This window comes from Salmo salar, chromosome ssa15 (assembly GCF_905237065.1).
Source record: "Salmo salar chromosome ssa15, Ssal_v3.1, whole genome shotgun sequence".
NCBI classification, from domain to species: domain Eukaryota; kingdom Metazoa; phylum Chordata; class Actinopteri; order Salmoniformes; family Salmonidae; genus Salmo; species Salmo salar.
In genome coordinates, this window is record NC_059456.1 from 26,155,412 (window position 1) to 26,171,719 (window position 16,308).

The following is a 16,308-nucleotide window of genomic DNA, read 5'->3' on the forward strand; positions in this document are numbered from 1 at the left end:
TATGTTGTTATGTTCTAGTTTTGTATTTCTATGTTGGGTTGTTCTAGTTTTGTATTTCTATGTTGGGCTTTGTTTGAGATGATCTCCAATTAGAGGCAGCTGGTCATCGTTGTCTCTAATTGGAGGTCATATTTAAATTGGTGTTTGTCCCACCTGGGTTTGTGGGAGATTATTTTTGAGTAGTGTATGTTTCACCTCTGCGTCACAGTTTGTTGTTTTGTTTATTCAGTTTATTTATGTATCGCATAGTTTCACAGAGTAAATCAAATGTGGAACGACACACACGCTGCACTTTGGTCCGCTTCTCTCTACGACAACCGTGACAACGGCTTTCGACTAGATAACTAACGGTCCTGGTCTAAAGTAGTGCCCTATATAGGGCATTTGATTCCTACGGGGCACCATTACAAAAATGTATGCCGTTTGGGATGCAGACATTAACTCGTCAGCAAGTAACTGGTGACTCTTTTAAGCTTTGCTTGTAAATGATGCTTGTGAATTATTTGATGAAAGGCAACAGTATTGAGAGCGTTACTATTATTATGATCATATAGTGGCACCACATTCCACATACAGTAAAAACACTCTCTGGTTAGTTGCCCTTTGTTAATCTATTGTGGTAGTACAAAAAAAGTGTGGTGTTTAACCCCAATCCTAAAATAAGAGCTTGAATATTAGTTGGTTCGTTCAATCACGTGTACTAGTGCACAGCTAGAACTAAAGCCTGCCCACTCTGTAAGTATACAGCACCAGAACTCCAAGGTAAAATCACACATTTGATCTCAAAATGTTTTAGCCAAGAGCTGAAAAATAAAGTTAGAGTTCACATTTGCATTCCTCTCAGCTACAGGCTAACCTAGCGTCTATACTGATGGTTTTGTTCCTGTTCTGTTCCTACCCAGGAGACCTTGGAGCACATTAGGTTCCAAATATGGTCCACACCTAACCATTAACTGATATATTACGGATGCTGAATCCATCTGATTACCTTGCAAGAGCTCTAGATACAGTGCCTGAATTCAATTCGACGCAGCCACCACCATGCTTGAAAATATGAAGACGTACTCATTGATGTGTTGTGTTGGATTTGCCCCAAACATACCATTTTGTATTCAGGACAAAAAGTTAATTTCTTTGCCACATTTTTTGCAGTATTACTTTAGTGCCTTGTTACAAACAGGATGCATGTTATTAAATATTGTATTCTGTACAGGGTTCCTTATTTTCACTCTGTCAATTAGGTTAGTATTGTGGAGTAACTACAATGTTGGTGGAGGATCCTTAGTTTTCTCCTATCACAACCATTAAATTCTAACTGTTTTAAAATCACCATTGGCCTCATAGTGAAATCCCTGAGCGGTTTCCTTCCTCTCTGGCAACTGAGTTAGGAAAGATGCCTGTATCTTTGTATTGACTGGGTGTATTGATATACCACACAAAGCCTAATGAATAACTTCACCATGCTCAAAGTAAAAACCTACCTGGTCTTTGTGGTTGAATCTGTGCTTGAAATTCAGTACTTGATTGAGGGACCTTACAGATAATTGTATGTGTGGGGTACAGAGATGGGGTAGTTATTAAAAAATCATGTTAACCACTATTATTGAACACAGAATGAGTCCATGCAACTTATTATGCAATTTGTTAAGCACATTTCTACTCCTAAACTTATTTTGGCTTTCCATAACAAAGGGGTTGAATACTTACTGACTCAAGACATTTCAGCTTAAATATTTTATTAATTTCAAAATATTTCTAGAAACAAAATTCCAATTTGAAATGATGGGGTATTGTGTGTAGGCCAGTGACAAAACATCTCAGTCTAATCCATTTTAAATTCAGGCTGTAACACAACATTTATGGATAAGTCAAAGAGTGTGAATACTTTCTGAAGGCACTGTAATTGTCTTTATGATGTCAATATCCATTCGTATGGTTATGGTTATATGGCCGTGCCATCTGTCAGTGGTCTATTTTTGCTCTCAAGATGGTACAGTATCATGATCAGGTGGTCAGTTGTAGTTGCCAAGGCCCCCAATGCGTTTTGTTTACGACTCTTTCATTCATTTCTTGGAACACTTCACAATGTACCTTCTGCCATAGAAATATAGTGAATTGATTATATTTACATGTATAAGCCTTTAACCACCTCCTCACCTCCTACCTCCTTACCATCTACCTCCTTACCTCCTACTTCATCTTCAGTTGACTCTTCTTCAGAGGTTAGGGTGACTGTAATTAAAGAATTGAGACATGGGCAATAATAGTGACAGCTTGGGTAAAAATCTATGGTTAATTAAGACCACTGTTGGCGACATGTCTTATCTTAATATGTCAATGAGATGCTGTACTGTTTGTCTACAAAAATCGACCTACTCTATTTTCTATATAGGTTATGTGACCTTTAACCTACTTTAATGAGGGAACTCTGATGTGAACTCACAGTGGAAGTTGAAGTCGCAGTGTACAAAAATAAAACAGATAGGCCTATAGCTAACTCATCTTCCACAGAGTCTTCTTCAGGGCTAAACATGACACATTTCATGAAATAAATGAGGCTATTTTAGTGACATGGTTACTAATCTAAGGTTATTTTTAAGATTATTTTGTAAAATCCTGTAGGTGGGGCGTGTCTGATTTGAAAGATGGGATGTTTTTTTTATCATGGCTAGGGATTTTCTACTTTCATTTTTTTTATTTTACACTAAAGAAAATGTCTCTTCCACTATGTCAGTTCTGAATTTTTTTAAATATGGTGTCAGTGCATTTTTCATTGCATCTAAATCTTGATATCTCACATGCAACCATCTGCACACAAACATGTATTAATGAATTGACGGTACTCTTATACGTTTTAAATGATGGATATGTGTGTTTTCATGGATGGAGCAACTGAAAGAGACAGAACTGAATATTAAATGCATACCATCTAAAGACATTACAGAAATTGGATAGCAAGGCTACTCTAGTCCATTCTGTCCTGCCTCAGTAACGTTTATATGATTAGGAGGCCTCCACACATTGTATATTTTTATTGAATGACATAGTTCTCTAAATAAACTGTCAATCACCTGGTTTCCATGGAAACTGGGCGGTACGCTACCTTCGTGCTGCTCGCGGGAGTCTCTCTCGCTCGCTGCAGGCAGGGAGCAGGCATGGGTTTGAAAAGGATACTCAAGCCTGGCAGTGGCAGGGGCGCACTGTAGTTGAAGGAAACTGGATATTTCTACTATAGCCGTCAACGCCAACCGATAACCTCCGACTAATTTTGTCCTTCAGGATTAGGCTTTATCAGGTAGACCCAGGTAGGCTATACGTGTATTTCCAGGATATTATTGTTGACCAGTAAATAGATTTAAAACTCAACCAAGCATGTCATCTGTCCGTTTCGCATGTGAAGCAAGGTGGTGAGAGGGAGTGCAGGGTTCATCGTTTAGTTGGTAAAGATCATTTGGCGCCATAAATGCAAACAAGCTTCATCAGCCTAGATGAAAGGAAAAAGATAAATTGTAACCCAAAATATAAATTACAGCATATTACTGATAGCATGATAACTGTCGCATGTGCTTGCATAATCCAATATCCCAAACTCATTCAATTCAATAGCCTGATGAGAGCTTGGATCATTGGAATTAGCTTAACTGAAATGTATTAGATATTAGAAATTAAAAGCTGATAGCCTGTCTGATATTGAGCCAATGATTTTTCAATGAATTCATTATAAAGGGGACAACATTATAATACATTATATGGCAGGTGATGCTTGAAATATGATTATAATGTTCTGCCTTCAGATAGGCTAAATAGCCCTATACATTTTTTGTTATGGATATTTGTCTCATTTTCAGATCAATAAATGAATTCATATAGTAATTTAATCTTAGATAAAGGACACAGCTATGTACTTGCGATCATTCAAGGAAAACTATAAACTAAGCAGCCATTTATAACAAGGTAAACACGATGAGTCAACTGAGCCAGCCTGTAATTGTCTTGTCCATCATTCTAAGAGGCATGTTTAGGAAAACATCTGTGTAATTGAATTATACATTATCAGTCTGAGTCAGATTGATCGCTTTTTCTGGGAACAATGTGATATGAACCTGACAACCTAAATGTTTACTTCAGTTATATCATACCCGAAAGCTGTCTCAAAGACTAACTTCTGTCAGTCAGTTTATGAAAATACTTTGTTAAATTTGCTCATGTGATCTTATATACAGTGAGCTCCAAAAGTATTGGGACAGTGACACATTTGTTGTTGTTGTGGCTCTGTACTCCAGCACTTTGGATTTGAAATGATACAACGACTATGAGGTTAAGGTACAGACAGTCAGCTTTAAATTGAGGGTATTTTCATCCATACCAGGTGAACCGTTTAGAAATTACAGCACTTTTTGTACATATTACAATAAAAGGTAACTCCAAAATGACACAATATATTATTTACCATTCATTTCTATTGGACACAAAATAATCTGAAACAACCTAAACAAACGGCAAATGCATCCAACAAGTTTGTAGAACCACAAGCTTGATGTAATCATTGCGTGCTAGGAATATGGAACCAAATACTAAACTTTTGACTACTTTAAGCTTGTCTCAATACATTTGGTCCCCTAAAATAGAGGAACTGTGTACAAAAATGCTGTAGTTTCACCCGATATGGATGAAAATACCTTCAAATTAAAGCTGATAGTCTGCACATTACTCTCATAGTCATTGTATCATTTCAAATCCAAAGGGCTGGAAACAACACATTTGTCACTGTCCCAATACTTTTGGAGCTCACTGTATTTAATGTAGACTAATGGCTTAATGCTGTACATACATGATTACAGTAGCTTTGGGCATAACTGAAGGTTAATCAACGTTTGGAATTAATTCATTAACATGGCAATGTACATGACAATTACAATTCTAATTTAGTCATTCTCTGTTGATGTTCCCCAGGTTTGAGGATTTTCCTTGTTGGTAATTAGAAGAGAGAACTTTTCCATGACAGCTTGCTGTGCATAAGTGAGGTGTGTTCTTCATTTCTAATCAATCAGTAGCATTCACTTTGGTGCTGGGCTATAAACTAACCAATGGCGATTGAGGGGGGCCAAGATGGACAGCGTCAGGAAAAAGTTGTCTTGAAGAGGAAGTTGACTGGTCCACCCAGACTCCTCCTGGGCAAATCAAAATCCAACAACCAGGGAGGTGACAGGTCTGAGGCTCATTCTAAGAAGAGAAACAAAAGAGTGAACATCATCAATGGAACTCAAATGGATTCCTCCATCAAACAGTCAAATATAGAAGCTGGAGAGACGGGATCATCACAACTTGTAGCCACTTCAGACGACATCTGTACAACCTCAAAAATGGATGAGGATCAAGCTTCATCTGAACTACCCACTGAGCCCTCAAGGTGGCGCTCCACCTCAGATGAGGATGAGACCAGTGAAGGCCAATTGGAAGGACACAGTAAGACGAGGAAATCAACAAAGCATGGCTGGAGAAGGTTATTTTCCCCGGCTCTCATTTGCGTCAGAAGACAAAGGAAGAAGTACGCTGCAAAATCTTCGATCCAGGATGGTGACCAGGGAGTTGTACAAGCTGAGAGACTAACTCATACTGAAGCAAAGTCAATGGGAGAAGACCCCATCTCCTTGAGTGACAAGTGTGTCCGCAATGCTCCTGACATTGACAATGTCATGAAAAGGAGGCGCAGGTTTACCATCCGGACGTGGCCGACCTTCAAGCGGCTCTTGACACCGTCTTACGTCCGCGGCCAAAGGCCAAAACAGGGAAATGTTGTACAGGAGGTCTCTGAAGATGTCCAACAACAACCGTCAGTGACCTTCAGGAAGACATTTCAGCATTTTTTGATGTGTGGAAGAAGGGCACCTTCAGCTGTGCTCCCTCTGGGAGACAAGGACACCCAGGACACTGGAGACAAGGACACCCAGGACCCTGGAAACAAGGACACCCAGGACACTGGAGACAAGGAGACTGAGGTGGAGCCAATGGGGACACAAGACACGGGACAACAGTGCACATCTGACATCCAGGGGGTTGAGCTTCTGGAAAAGGGGGCTGAGGTTAGAGGACAATGTACAGAGAGAGTGACAGTGTGTGCCGAAGTGAGCGCCCTGCAGCCCGAGGACGGAGGCCCAACAGACACCCCAACGAGCCCAGAGTCCCTACTAGTGAGTCCCATCCCGACAAGCGTTGTAAGACCAGAGGTAGATACAGAAGACACAGTGACCAGTCCAACGGATGATTCAAAGGAAATAGAGATATTGGAACCTGAGACTTCTTTCAAAACTAAGTTATGGGAAACTGAGACTTGTGCCAAAACTGGCACAGACTCAAATCTCAGTGAGGTCATCAATGTTACCATGGATGCTAACGAGATGCGAGTAGATGAGCTGTATCATATCCAGTGTTTAGAGAAGGACAAGGTCATTGAGTCAGACTGTGCGATAATCGATACACTCAACAGCGTTGCCATGGACACTAATGAGTATCCCTCAGACTCAAATCAGATAATTTCTTTAGAGAATGCTGCCGAGGACGCTGCTGATGCATCTGAGGAGAATGACACGCTCTGCAGGATCACGGAAGATAACATTGTGCAGAATGGCCAGCCCTCGACCAACATCAGCATCACCCCCGGGGCTGACTCAGACCAGGATGTGTCCGACCAGGATGGCCATGAGGTGGGGGATGAAAGCGGCAAGAGTGGCCTCCTGACGGAGGACGACCAGGACTTGTTGTTGTGTGGAGAGAACCTGTTAGTGCAGACGGCTCGCTTCTTGGTCCAGGCAGCCATGAGGGCTGCCATGGAGCAGCTCTCGATGGAACAGAGAGGCACTCCCACCACTGTACACAGGGAGGCGCAAGGGAGTCGAGATCACGCTTGACACCCCCTTCCGGCATGTTGTGACAACACGTATGTATGACCCCATTTGGATCAGCAGAGTTGCGTTCATTACGGCAGACAGTGGAAAATGTTTGAAAACATTTTGCAACAGAAAATAAAAATGTGAGTTTCTTATTGAACCAGTAGTTTCTGTTTCAATCCGTTTTCTTCCGTTTTGTGTCTAATGAACACGACCCAGGATTATTGAGAAAATATATATTTTTAAATTAGACAAGTATACATTTGTAAACCACTTTTAAAGTTATTGTTGGTTACAACTTGTTGTTAACAGACCAAACTGCTGTTGTTCATATAAATCTAAACCAGAGAACCGTATTGACACAATACATTTTTACAATATATTCTCTTATATTGTACAAGAGGTGGCACTCAATTTTAACAATTACCATCACAAACATTTTAACTGTTCAGTGTGACTGTGTTTTGAAAATGGTGGAACTAAGTGCTCTATTCAATCCATATCGCAGAAATTCAGCGTTATTGTGTGATTGAATTTTCAAGGCAATGTTCCCGCGTTAGCGGAGACTGCATTCTCAGTAAACTGCATATGTCACCTCAATCGGAAATTACCTTTACATTTCTAGCGCACAATCTGTAGCGCTTCAGTGATACAGATTAAATATAGTCCTTATACCTCAATTACGGTTTATTTACCTATAGAACTGAAAGTCTCAGATTCTCAGATAAAATGTATCTGTTAATTTGAATAAGTTATAGTTCTTAAAAATCTGAGATCCGCGATACGGAAACAGCTCCACTGGCCACCCCAGGCGTATTTGTTATTGTTTTTGTTTTGAGCCAATGAGCAACCAGCATCGTGGTACATTACTCTGCTGTTCTATCGCAAGCGCAATGACGTGTAACGATGTCAGAGGGGGGAAAAAACAGTGCTGGTTGTTGATGTAACGTCATTGTCACAAATGGACACGGCAGTTTCACCGCTACCGATTCCAATTTTAATTAATCAAACATTTGATGATGTATTTAAGATATGGTGATTATTTCACACGATGAAAGTCTTAGGCTCTTATTGAATAGTGGCTTGCCTTCTGGTTGCTGTTTAATAGATGTTTAAGCATACATTGCTCAGTTAAAAAGCTTTCTCTCTTATGTGTATAGAGACTATACAACGCTTAGCATTACACCTGTAACTTGTCATAAGAAAATATTAGGTACCCTAGTCCGAATAGAACTCTGTGCTGTCGTTTTTCTGTGTGAATGTCATTCTGTCATGGGAAAATAATGATTAAACAGTTTGAGACCTGGTGTATATGGATAAATACAACCTAGTCTCCAGGTGGCTATTTGCTGTCATTCTGTCATCATAGCTTGACCTCCTGGACTTCAGAGAAGATTTGCAGTATTTGGAAACAAGACCAGCAAACATCTGTCTTGGTGCAGCACAACATTCAATATATGGAGGCTCGCTGGTTTCCCAAAGGCCTCTTTTAGAGGTGGGGGACTGTGAGGCAAACAGCAATGACATCATTAGAGGTGGATACCAGGCTCTCTTAACCAAAACAATGTGTAATCCAATAATATGAGCCAACTCTCTGATATGACCATGAGCAGTATGTCCTGTATGTGTGATCACCCCCTTGAGATCTGGCTACGGAGTTAATCACTTCAGAGGAGTGAAGGGTGTTGACAGTCTTTTAATGTGACGGGTGAGGATTAATTCAATTGTGAGGAGAAAAATGACCTTTTCTAATTGAGTTATGTGAGTAATATCTGGTTGATTTGCTGTTGTTTTATGTTAAATGTGTATAACGTGCTGGTGGATATTTATTTATGAATATAACTATATTTTCTGTTTGAAAACGGTCACCAATTAAATGATCGGACAGACATGCATAATCTCACTCCCGATCTACCTATTTTTAGCTTCAACATGTGAACATGATCTTCCCCAGTGAAGCCTGCAGTGTGTTTCTATAGCAATAGAGCTATCTTATATTTCATTATAACCTACCTATCATCAAGAAACGACCAATTTGAAGCATTACAGTTCTGTTTAGTTTCTCAGTTTCTTCTCATCATGTTTCTTCTCTGTTAATTAAGGCACAATAATAATTTGCCATTTGATTGGGAGGGTGGGGTACTACTTATTGTTCTTACAGCCTCGGCTTAATCTTACTTTATGGCAGATTGTAACAATGTATTTTTGGACATTTTGTTATTATCACAAGTAAGAGTTTGATGGGTTCCAGCACTAGCTGTCCTATATTAAAGTAGAATATACTTAACCTAGTGCTTGAGAGAGAATTGTGCTGTCTCAGAGCCATCTGTCAGTTTTAATATTTTAATGTTGAGCTCCAGAGGGATACATAAAACATTCTGTGTAGCTGTTCCATTAACCTGCTTCACTCCCAATTCTCCACCCTTTTCCAGAAGTGTGTACTTGCACACTCCCCATAATGGATTTAAAAGCACATGATTGGTGTAAGCATTGGCTTGGAGGGAGTTTCCACCTTTGTTAAATCCATGTCGGGAACGTGTGCAAGTGCACACTTGTGGAAAAGGGTGGAGAATGAAAATTGTGACGCAGACCAATAAGCACCGGGTAGAAGAGATGCCTGATGGTACCTTCTGGGGATGTGTCCTTCAGCTCTTAAGTGTCCTCTGGTGGTAAGAAGTTGTTACTACAAGAACAGGGAACATAAAGCCTGGTTCCAGAAATGTTGCTGTTCTTGCTTACTCATTTGCAGTCCTTGTCTAGCGAAGTTTGGCATGACAATGAGTGACAAGGAGTCGGCATGATATAACACAAACAGACTGGCACTCAGGCTAGGGAACATACTAGGTGTGCTCTATAAATTGAGCTGTGTTGAGATTCTCCAACCTTCTCTAAGTGTGTCCTACTTTCTCTGTCCTCACTGGTTTAAAAACATTGTATTGGTGTAATCATAGGCTGATTGAAGTTACCACTGTAAATCTTGCTTTTACTTCCATGAGTGAGTGAACGTGTTTTTACACTTCGGGGATAAGGGTAGAGCATGGGACTAAAGCAGTGGAGGCTGCTGAGGGGAGGACGGCTCATAATAATGTCTGGAACGGAGTCAATGGAATGGCTTCAAACACATTGAAACTATGTGTTTGATACCATTCCACTTATACCACTCCAGCTATTACCATGAGCCCGTCCTCCTCAATTAAGGTGCCACCAACCTCCTGTGGAAAACAGCCATTGTATTTAGACACTGGTGTGTGTGTAACATTTACCTCATCGCAATTACATGCAGCATTAAACAAACAGAAATAGTGAGAGGGAAAGGAATTCTGAATTGTAAACATACCTATCAATGAGACGAGTTGCATGAGACAATCTGTTAAAAAATATATTTATTTACAAAACATTTTCCATGTATGGAAAAGTGACACAGATGAAAGAAAACATGAAACCACAGCCACGTGGTAACGACAAAGTGTATGACAAAGTGGAAAAGCCATAGTAGAGTAGCAAACTGAAACATACCAGAGGTCACACACACCAACAGGATAGAATGGAAACAAACCCAGAAAGGTCAATTTGATAATCCTAGGTTTATAACTGTCTATCGCAGTACATACAGGTTCCTGGTTCGACATTACACACTCTGATAGCCATTGCCACATATCCGTCAAATATGAATCTACAATCGCACAATCATAAAGCTTTAGAGGACTAAATAAGTTCAGAGTATCTCTTTTAGTCACTTCTACTGTTGCCTGGCTACCCGGACTCTTTGCTCCGGCCAAACACTACGCCACGCCCACAGACTTTAGTTTTTTTCTCCGCCATGAGTCTGGATCTGAGTACCTCCCCAACCCTCCACCCTTTACCAAATGCGAATACTTTGTTTTGTACAATGCCCCTCGTCACCAAAAACAACTTCAATGATGGCAGTCTCAGATTGAAGTATGTAGCCAACGACAGAGCAGCGGAAGAACTTAGTGTGAGTCGTCAGGCTACTTCTACTCATGTTAGCCTGTTATGAGCTAAAATAAGTCCTTCCTCTTAAGTTGTCAAGGATTTTTAATTTTTATTTAACTAGGCAAGTCAGTTAAGAACAAATTCTTATTTACAATGACGGCCTACCCCAGCCAAACCTGGAAGACGCTGGGCCAATTGTGCGCCGCTCTATGAGACTCCCAATCATGGCCGGATGTGATACAGCCTGGATTCAAACCAGGGACTGTAGTGACGCCTCTTGCAGTGCCTTAGACTGCTGTGCTACTCAGGAGCGCAGGATAAAGCCCATTCAACATGTTTCCTCTGTAGTTAAACACTGCTAAGGGTCGTATGTGTTAAGCATTTCAGAGGAGGAGTGCTGATTTAGAATCAGTTTTGCCTTTCAGATCTAGAATGAATAAGACAGGGGGGGACGACCTGATCCTAGATCAGCTCTCCTGTGACGCTTGAATACATCCCCAGGTTTTCCAGCTTTAAAGGTTTTGGGATGACACTTGTGACTTTGTCTTCTTTTGCATACACGTCCATTTTCATAGCTAGTACACACTTCTTGAAGGTGAATGAAGCTGGCCAAGCAAATTCTCTGCTAATGATCAAGTTTAGATATACTGTAAGTGCTAGTTTGTTGAGATTAAAGAAAGAAAATGGAACACCAAGCCCCTGCTCATGATTTTGGAGGGAAATATTTAAATGTTCCAATATGTGTAATGATGTACTACCATACATCAATTGTGTACTGCAACATTGTGGGCGTAAGAATTTGTCCCTTGCAAATTCCTGTAACCCTGACAACCCTCCATAACAACAAGCCAAGCTCCATTTCAACAGCTACTTATTTCTGAGAGTGCACATTTTCAGAAAACAATGCAGATACATAGTATTTGCTAATTTCCAATCAATATACCAGCTGGTAAAATATGACAACTGAGAGAGAGACAACACATTCCTCTTTTAAATACCATGTTCTATTCTATTCAACCGTTCACTGAATAAAAGAACATACACTTTACACTGGATTCACATCACAGGGTTTCATCTAACTGACAGAGAGATGACGGTATTGACAAAAGGACAGGATACAACCGGATCAGTGGAACGATAATGACGAACCGGATCAGTGGAAACCGGATCAGTGGAACGATAATGACGAACCGGATCAGTGGAAACCGGATCAGTGGAACGATAATGACGAACCGGATCAGTGGAAACCGGATCAGTGGAAAGATAATGACGAACCGGATCAGTGGAAACCGGATCAGTGGAACGATAATGACGAACCGGATCAGTGGAAACCGGATCAGTGGAACGATAATGACGAACCGGATCAGTGGAAACCGGATCAGTGGAACGATAATGACGAAAGGTAAGGAACGTAAGTGAAACAGGGTCATGTTCAGTAGGAATCAAACTGAAGAAAACAAACTCAAACAGGGTGAAACAGGAGGTACTATCTGGAATCGTCCAATAAGAATCACAAAGTTTTGTTTTCCATTGCAAAAACATTTTACTATTGTTGTGCCCTAATGAAGACGAACCAGATGTGCAGTCTCTGGTGAGTGCAGATGGGTGAATGAAGATGTATTCACAAAACGCTTCTTATTACATAGCTGTTATCCCCGGGTAACTGTAAGGGAATAACTTATGTCAATTACCTTGTAACAAGTATAAGTACATAGTTCTTACCAATTACCATTGTTAATCCAGTTTCTAAGAAAACACACAAAAAAAAGAGAGGCTACTGCATAATCACACAAACAAGAGTTATCAAATTAGGTGGTGACTCCAGCACATCACCTATGTAAAATGGGAGTTGATGTATTTCTTTCATTTCTACAGTTTGTTTTCGCTTTCATTCCACAGCGACGTTGTCCACGCTCTCCTGCGAGATCTCAGAGTCTAGCGAATAGCAGGAGCTGCCGTTGTCCTGAGCATCCCTGTTTGCCTCCTCCGCCAGCGCTACTGTAGTGGTTGCCGCCATCCCGCCGCCCTCCGGTGGCCCCTTGCAGAAGTGCCCAGAAGTGTGGATGAGCTGGCTGCAGAGGTGGCTGTAGCGATGGTAGCGCGACGGCTTGCCCGTGTGCGTGTACATGTGCTCCTGCAGCTGGCTCTTCTGGGTGAAGCGCAGGCTGCACACGGAGCAGGCGATCTTGCGCTTTCGTGTGTGACTGGTAGTAGAGGTGGTCATGGTGGTGGTGGGGGGTGTACTGGTGCCACCGGCTATACCCCCCCTGCTCCGCCTTAGCTCGGTGGCTAGCTCGTCAGCTAGGGCTTGGCTCTGTCTCAGGGCCTCCTCCAGGTAGCCTGCATCCTGCTGATCCTGGGGGCACCCCCGCTGCTGCTGCTGGTCCTCAGGGCCCACTGTGTCCCCTCCCCCACCCTGGGAGAGGCCCTCCATTAGTCCGCTGGGGTCCAGGGCGAAGGTGGCATGGCTGAACAGGTGCTCGCGGAGCCCCTCGGGGGATGAGCAGCGCTTGCCGCACTGGGGGCACAGCAGCGCATGGGGGCCATCCTTGAACAAGAGGCCCTGGCAGGGGTTGCCGCCCTGGGCCAAAGGAGACGTTGGGGACCCTCCCCCGCCTGGCGCCTGATGGCACTCCTCTCCCTCTTCCTCCACCCTCTCCTGCTTGATGCGCGTTGAGATGTCTGAGTCGTCGCCGGAAGCCATAGAGGAGACACCACGGAGGAGACCAGAGAAGGGCTGACGGCCTGATGAGGGGATGCCCTCCATCCCCACAGTCATCGAAAACTGGGTGGCGTGGGAGCGGCCTGCCCGAGTGGACGAACGCCCGTCCTCGGGGCCGCCCCCTCCTCGGGCCCCTGCACTACCTTTAGGGACCCCAGTACCCTCCTTGTTTGCTAACTGGGATGAAATCTGAATGCCGTACAGGTTGGACATGCGGACAAGGTCGGCGGTGATGGCATCGGGCCCACCCTCACCAGGCTTACTGCACAGCTGGTAGGCATGGAGGAACTTGATGCCCTCCTGCAGGCGGCCCTGGTCCACCGGCTGCTTGGGGCCCATGCCCGTATACATGATGTGGAGCAGGTAGCTGAAAACATCTGGCTGGATGTCCGTGGGCTGGATCTTAATGCACTCACTATAAAGATGACGATAGACAGTGGGAGAGTATATTAGCCTTTACTCTCGAAGCACATTCATATTTCATTTACGTCATTTACGTCATTTATTTCATTCACAGACGCTCTTATCCTTAGCAGACGCTCTTATCCTTATCCTGTCTCTAATAACAAAATATCCCTCGGATTTTGTAAAGTTAGATATATGTATACAAACTAGTTAAGACCTTCTCTAGTGCAGGACATTCAGGTAATACAATGTACAAAAACAAACACACAAGTGCATTGCCAGTCTCAATTCTATTCTACTAATCTATTCTTGCAGCCAAAGAAACATGTGGTTAACAATCAGTGCAATGTGAGACAACTTACACAACACCCGTTCTAATCCCCAATATCACTGAAACAACCTCTGATGGTCACTAGACCCTGGTACTGTACAACAAGACCAAAACATTTGGTCCAACTATTTACTTGAAGGGACTTGCTATACACATAGGCATTCATTGGGTGGCAGGTAGCCTAGTGGTTAGAGCGTTGGAATAATAACTGAAAGGTTGCAAGATCAAATCCCCGAGCTGACAAGGTAAAAATATGTTGTTCTGCCCCTGAACAAGGCAGTTAACCCACTGTTCCCTGGTAGGCCATCATTGAAAATAAGAATTTATTCTTAACTGACTTGCCTAGTAAAATTAAATTACACCCTTAGTGTGACAGAATGCAATAGTCATGCAGTATTCATCTAACCTTGACTGATGAATGAAGATCATCTTGAAGTAGTTGGAGAAGGCTGCAAGCACGGCCCGGTGGGCCTTGAAGTACACGTTGCCAATGGCGACTGTGCAGTCGCACAGGAAGCCAAACTCTCTCTGGATGTTGAGCTGCTGCAAGAGGAACAGGCTGTGGCTGGACACGTCCATGATACCCCCCACTCCACCTCATGTCACACACATAAATATACGCACATAGTAATTCATAATATAAAAATTAGGTTCAGGAGAGGATATGTTGTGCAGACCTGGGTTAAAATAGTATTCGCTTCCTTTCAGATAGTTTGGGGTGGAGTTTGCACTTCCGGGACTATTCAAATTGGTTCCATTGTGCCAGGTAAGCTCAATAAATGAACACAAATACTATTGGAACCCAGGCGAGGTCTGATTGCTGTGCAAAGACAACATGTGATTCTATATGATCAAACTATTTTCTCGGCCTCTAGAACACACCCAACATATGTTCATAAAATGTCACACCTCTGAAGCATGCGTTAAGGAATTTCTGAAAGTGCTGCTGAAACAATGGCGTACTCTACTGGTCAAAAAACTGAAAGAAGCACCCCGCCCCCCCTAAAAAAAAAGACTATTGGCCAGATGTTGGCATCTGCGTAACTTTCTACCTGTTGACATCTGAGGTAATAAGAGTTTCACTTCCGGTGTGAAAAGATGAAACATTGAGGAGCCGCAACCTAATAATTACTTTGACATAAAAACAGTTCATTTTATGTCGATGTATACTTACGGCAAGGTTATTACATTGTAACAGAGCGTGGGCCGATATAATATACCGTTACATTGTTGCAATAGATAGGGCATGTTTATATTGTAGCAAACCCTTTATTTAATTGTATCCATTTATGCTGCCTACTTCAAAGCAGACGGGACAATATGATGGACTGTCAGACATAGCAACGCATGCATTCTTGCAACCGCCACAGATAAAGGGGTCAGCTTTCAAATGAAATATGCAAATAACTGAAAAATACCATCCTAAATGATGGTCAACATGCCAGTCCCCTATGTAGCCTACAACCCACAGGCGGTCTCAAGATATATTCGCCAGCTTGTTTCACTACAGCATCACATCGATTCACACACGTCTGCGTTGTAGCCTATCAAGTGTTCCTGCCGACCGAATCAAGTATTCCTTCTAGACAAAATCAACAACCGTGAACAGCCTCGATAACCCACACGGGCCCCAATGCATGCATTTGGATATCCCCTCCTATTTGCAAAACAAAGCAAATACGATAATCGGAAGTATTTCTTACCACCTATTTGCGAAATATATATTAAATAAAGGTTTATATTTCGTACGTAGCCTATTTGTTGCCACAGAGAAATTCTCGCACGGTCTCGCGCGTCTTCCTATGTGATTGTCTCCTGAGGGTGTTATTCGTCACGTGACTATACAGTAGCCTACTGTACGTTTGCTGTTCTGTCATAAAAGGTGTGAACAGTTTGTAAATACCGTGTTTTACTTTCCCCTAAACATATGTCGTTGGTTGACAAACGTTGAAGTAAGGGTAACATTCTAAATATATTATAAAATTGACATGACATGTTCAGTCAATTTA

General features: G+C 42.2%; 2 protein-coding genes across 3 annotated transcripts; one reads left to right on the forward strand and one right to left on the reverse strand.

Moving 5' to 3' along the window:
* Positions 1-3,138: 3,138 nt before the first annotated feature.
* On the forward strand, positions 3,139-10,982 carry si:dkey-1h6.8 (uncharacterized). The gene is made up of 2 exons (XM_014143838.2): positions 3,139-3,305; positions 4,954-10,982. Exon 2 carries the CDS (start codon positions 5,088-5,090, stop codon positions 6,906-6,908), a length of 1,821 nt encoding a protein of 606 aa, XP_013999313.1. The 5' UTR covers positions 3,139-3,305; positions 4,954-5,087; the 3' UTR covers positions 6,909-10,982.
* zbtb25 (zinc finger and BTB domain containing 25) lies at positions 10,258-16,125 on the reverse strand. Of its 2 annotated transcripts, none has more exons than XM_014143842.2 (3): positions 16,003-16,125; positions 14,706-14,842; positions 10,258-13,978 (listed from the first exon to the last, which is right to left on the reverse strand). In XM_014143842.2, the coding sequence occupies exons 2-3, from the start codon at positions 14,726-14,728 to the stop codon at positions 12,730-12,732; spliced, it is 1,272 nt and encodes a 423-aa protein (XP_013999317.1). In that variant the 5' UTR covers positions 14,729-14,842; positions 16,003-16,125; the 3' UTR covers positions 10,258-12,729. The 2 variants fall into 2 exon arrangements, with proteins under 2 accessions (XP_013999317.1, XP_013999316.1); XM_014143841.2 differs by having other exon boundaries at positions 14,706-14,895.
* Between the last annotated feature and the right edge of the window lie 183 nt (positions 16,126-16,308).